Source organism: Colobus angolensis, unplaced genomic scaffold (genome assembly GCF_000951035.1).
Source record: "Colobus angolensis palliatus isolate OR3802 unplaced genomic scaffold, Cang.pa_1.0 Scaffold36, whole genome shotgun sequence".
Taxonomy (NCBI): Eukaryota; Metazoa; Chordata; class Mammalia; order Primates; family Cercopithecidae; genus Colobus; species Colobus angolensis.
Window position 1 is genome coordinate 762,669 of NW_012116932.1, and position 3,625 is coordinate 766,293.

At 54.8% G+C, this 3,625-nt stretch overlaps 1 protein-coding gene across 1 annotated transcript in view; it reads left to right on the forward strand.

Annotated features, from left to right (window-relative positions):
- The window catches only part of LOC105519735 (chromosome unknown open reading frame, human C19orf53), an 11,493-nt gene extending 8,461 nt beyond the window's left edge, over positions 1 to 3,032 (forward strand). Inside the window, exon 3 of the mRNA XM_011953192.1 lies at positions 2,621 to 3,032. Coding sequence (XP_011808582.1) covers positions 2,621 to 2,767 — 147 coding nt within the window. The 3' untranslated portion in view covers positions 2,768 to 3,032. The remainder of the gene's footprint in view (positions 1 to 2,620) is intronic.
- Positions 3,033 to 3,625: the final 593 nt, after the last annotated feature.

The following is a 3,625-nucleotide window of genomic DNA, read 5'->3' on the forward strand; positions in this document are numbered from 1 at the left end:
TTTGTTTTGTATTTTTGATGGAGACAGGTTTCACTAAGCTGCTCAGGCTGATCTTGAACTCCTGGCCTCAAGCCATCCTCCTGCGTCTCCCTCCCAAAGTGCTGGGATTACAGGCGTGAGCCGCCCTGTGGTTGTTTTTAAGTGCAACATTTATGTGTAGATGGGTAAGGCTGAACTTGTAAAGAAGTTGGAAAGAGATTTAAAACTGGTTTTGGTGGGAGTCAAACCTGGGTTTGAATTGTACTCAAACTGGTTTGAAACCGCCCAGTGATCTTGAGCAAATTGTTTTGTCTCCCCAGAGTATCTGTTTCCTCAGAACTGGGTACCCAGCGGCCCGCTTACCTCCATATGGGATGGGGAACCTCATACTCAGCATGTCCAAAACCAAGTTCCTGATCCGCCCTTCCCATTCTGCCCTCCTCCATCTGTGATCACTTCCTTCCAAATGCCATAGGTCATCCTTGAATCCCTCCTTTCTCTCACATCCCGGTCTCATCCCATCCATTTTGCCCTTAGTTTTTTTGTTTTGTTTTGTTTTGTTTTGTTGTTTTGTTTGAGATGGAGTCTCGCTCTGTCTCCCAGGCTGGAGTGCAATGGTGTGATCTTGGCTTAGTGCAACCTCTGCCTCCTGGGTTGAGGCGATTCTCCTGCCTCAGCCTCTCGAGTAACTGGGATTACAGGCGTGCACCACCACGCCCGGCTAATTTATTTTTATTTTATTTATTTATTTATTTTGTATTTTTAGTAAAGATGGGGTTTCACCATGTTGGCCAGGCTGGTCTCGAACTCCTGACCTCATGATCTGCCCGCCTCAGCCTTCCAAAGTGCTGGGATTACAGGCATGAGCCACTGGGCTCGCCCATATTTTGCCCTTAGAATCAATCCAGAATCCACCTGCCTCCCACCTCCTTGGCCCCTACCTGGTCCCACCTGCATCATTTCCCACCTGGACCAGTGCAGCTACCTTCTCTGTTGTCTCCTGGATCCCACCTGGTCCTCTCACAGAAGCCAGAGAGTGCCCATGAGCACCTGAGTCGGCTCCCTCCCTCCTTGGCTCAGAATCCCCATGGCTTCCACCTCACCCAGGAAAAAGGCCCAGTCCTCACTCAGCCCCACGGCCCTGCAGAATCTGCCCTCGTCTCCTTCCACTCCCTCTGCTCACTCCCTCTAGCCTTACTGGCCCCTGTCTCCTCCCTCCCGGATCCCTTCCTGGGCTCCTTGTCCCACCTCAGAACTTCTGCACTGGCAGTTTCTTCATCTGCCTGGATTCCTCTCCCAATAATCCACACTGCTGCCTTCTTCCAGCTCACTTCAGAGAGGTCTGCCTTGATGGTAACCTGTACCCATTCCTCCTCACTCCTCTTTCCTTTTTGTCAAAGTGCAGTTACCATCCTTTAACAGTGTAACATATCACGCCACTGACGCTTATGTTGTCCCGGTACACGCACTGAATTCCGGCTCCATGACCCCTGCGCCCAGGTACCTGGTTAGCTGTCCCAGTGCTGGTGATTGTGGTCACTGGAACTTTTTTTTTTTTTTTTTTGAGATGGAGTTTCGCTCTTATCGCCCAGGCTGGAGTTGGGTGCTGCGGTCTGGGCTCACTGCAACCTCTGCTTCCCGGGTTCAAGCAATTCTCCTGCCTCAGCTTCCCAAGTAGCTGGGATTACAGGCGCCACTACACCTGGGTACTTTTTGTGTTTTCAGTAGAGATTGGGTTTCACCGTGTTGGCCAGCCTGGTCTCAAGCTCCTGACCTCAGGTGATCCGCCCGCCTCGGCCTCCCAAGGTACTGGAATTACAGCCACTGCACCCAGCCGGAACTTTTTTTTCCTTTGAGACAGGGTCTCACGCTGTCCCCCAGGCTGCAGTGTAGTGGAACGATCATAGCTCACTGCAGCCTGGACCTCCTGGGCTCGACCACCCAAATAGCTGAGACAACAGGCACGCACCACCACACTGTGCTAATTTTTTATTTCAGTACAGATGCGGTCTCGCTATGTTGCCCAGGCTGGTCTGGAGTTCCTGGGCTCAAGTGATCTTCCTGCCTCGGCCTCGAAAAGTGCTGGGATTACAAGCTTGAGCCACCACACCCAGCCCATTGGAACTCATAGCAGCAGGGCAGGGGCAGTCTGGGGAAGGCGACTGAGCCACTAGTTTGGGGTTCACACTGCTGGTTTTGTCCCACACCTGTGCCTTACTTGCCAGCTCCGTTGCCCGCCCCTCAGATCCTCAGCTTGCTGTCTGCAAAGCAGAGATGACCTGGGGCAGAGGAGGCACCCACCTAAAGGCTGGGACCAGAGGCTGTGGGCACGCTGGATCCCATCTGGTTTAGGGACCTGGGCAACCAGTGCCTCCTGGCTGCAGCAGGCTGTTTCCCCATCCATAAAACGGGCATGAGCAGAGGTTTAGAAGTCAAGGTGCAGAGGTGAGGATTTTTGTGTGTGTGGAGGCCCCAGAGAATGCAGGACTTAAACCCCAGCCACCAGACCCACAGTCAGGGGCAGTTCGAGGGGATAGTTGCTGATCTAACCGCCTGTGAGCTGTAGCCGGGAAGAGGGTGACTGGTCAGGCCCTCTCTCAGCCCCAGGTCACAGTCTGACTGCCCTGTGCTTGTCCCTCAGAACCTAGAAGTTGGGATCCGGAAGAAGATCGAACATGACGTGGTGATGAAAGCCAGCAGCAGCCTGCCCAAGAAGCTGGCACTGCTGAAGACCCCGGCCAAGAAGAATGGGGCAGCTGCCGCCACCTCCTCCAAGACACCTTCCTGAGGACGCTGGCCCCAGCGCAGGCCAACACCCCACCCCCTACCTCCATGTTGGATCTTACAAGTGATCCCACAGGCTGCACTGTCAGGAAGAGGACCCCGTCCCCCAGCGCTGGGCTTCACCTGGAACTTGAGTGGGGGCCAAGGGTGCTGAGAACCCAGCAATGACCAGGAAGATACAGTCACCAGCTTCATCTGTCCCCATGCCCCTTCCCAGGTCCTGCCTCCACAGGTTTAACCCAGAACAATAAACCTGGCTTTGTCATCCCTCTTGCGGTCCTGTGTTCCGGTGAGCAGGCCGGGTGAGCCCACAAGTCTCCATGAGTGACGTGGCCCGGCGTGCCCCACCCCACCCCACCGCCTTTAGCAGCCACGTGCCCAGGGGACAGCTGGGCTTCTGCACCCCCCGCCCTGAGCCTGAGAGCCGGGAAAGTCTTCTCCATTTAAGCCCGGATGACTCACTCCCTCCTCCTGGCCAGTCCTCAGCCCTGGGGACACAACTAGAGTCAAGCTGGACATCAGTAGGTCAGATGCCACCTCACAGGACCACAGTGCTGATTGAACCAGAATGCATTTGGAAACCACGTGGTGCTACCTGGATAGAGTGCCAACTGGCCAGGCGCAGTGGCTCAAGCCTGTAATCCCAGCACTTTGGGAGGCTCAGACGGACAGATCACGAGGTCAGGAGATTGAGACCATCCTGGCTAACACGGTGAAACCCCGTCTCTACTTAAAAAAAATTACAAAAAACTAGCTGGGCAAGGTGATGGGCGCCTGTAGTCCCAGCTACTCGGGAGGCTGAGGCAGGAGAATGGCGTAAACCCGGGAGGCGGAGCTTGCAGTGAGCTGAGATCCGGCCACT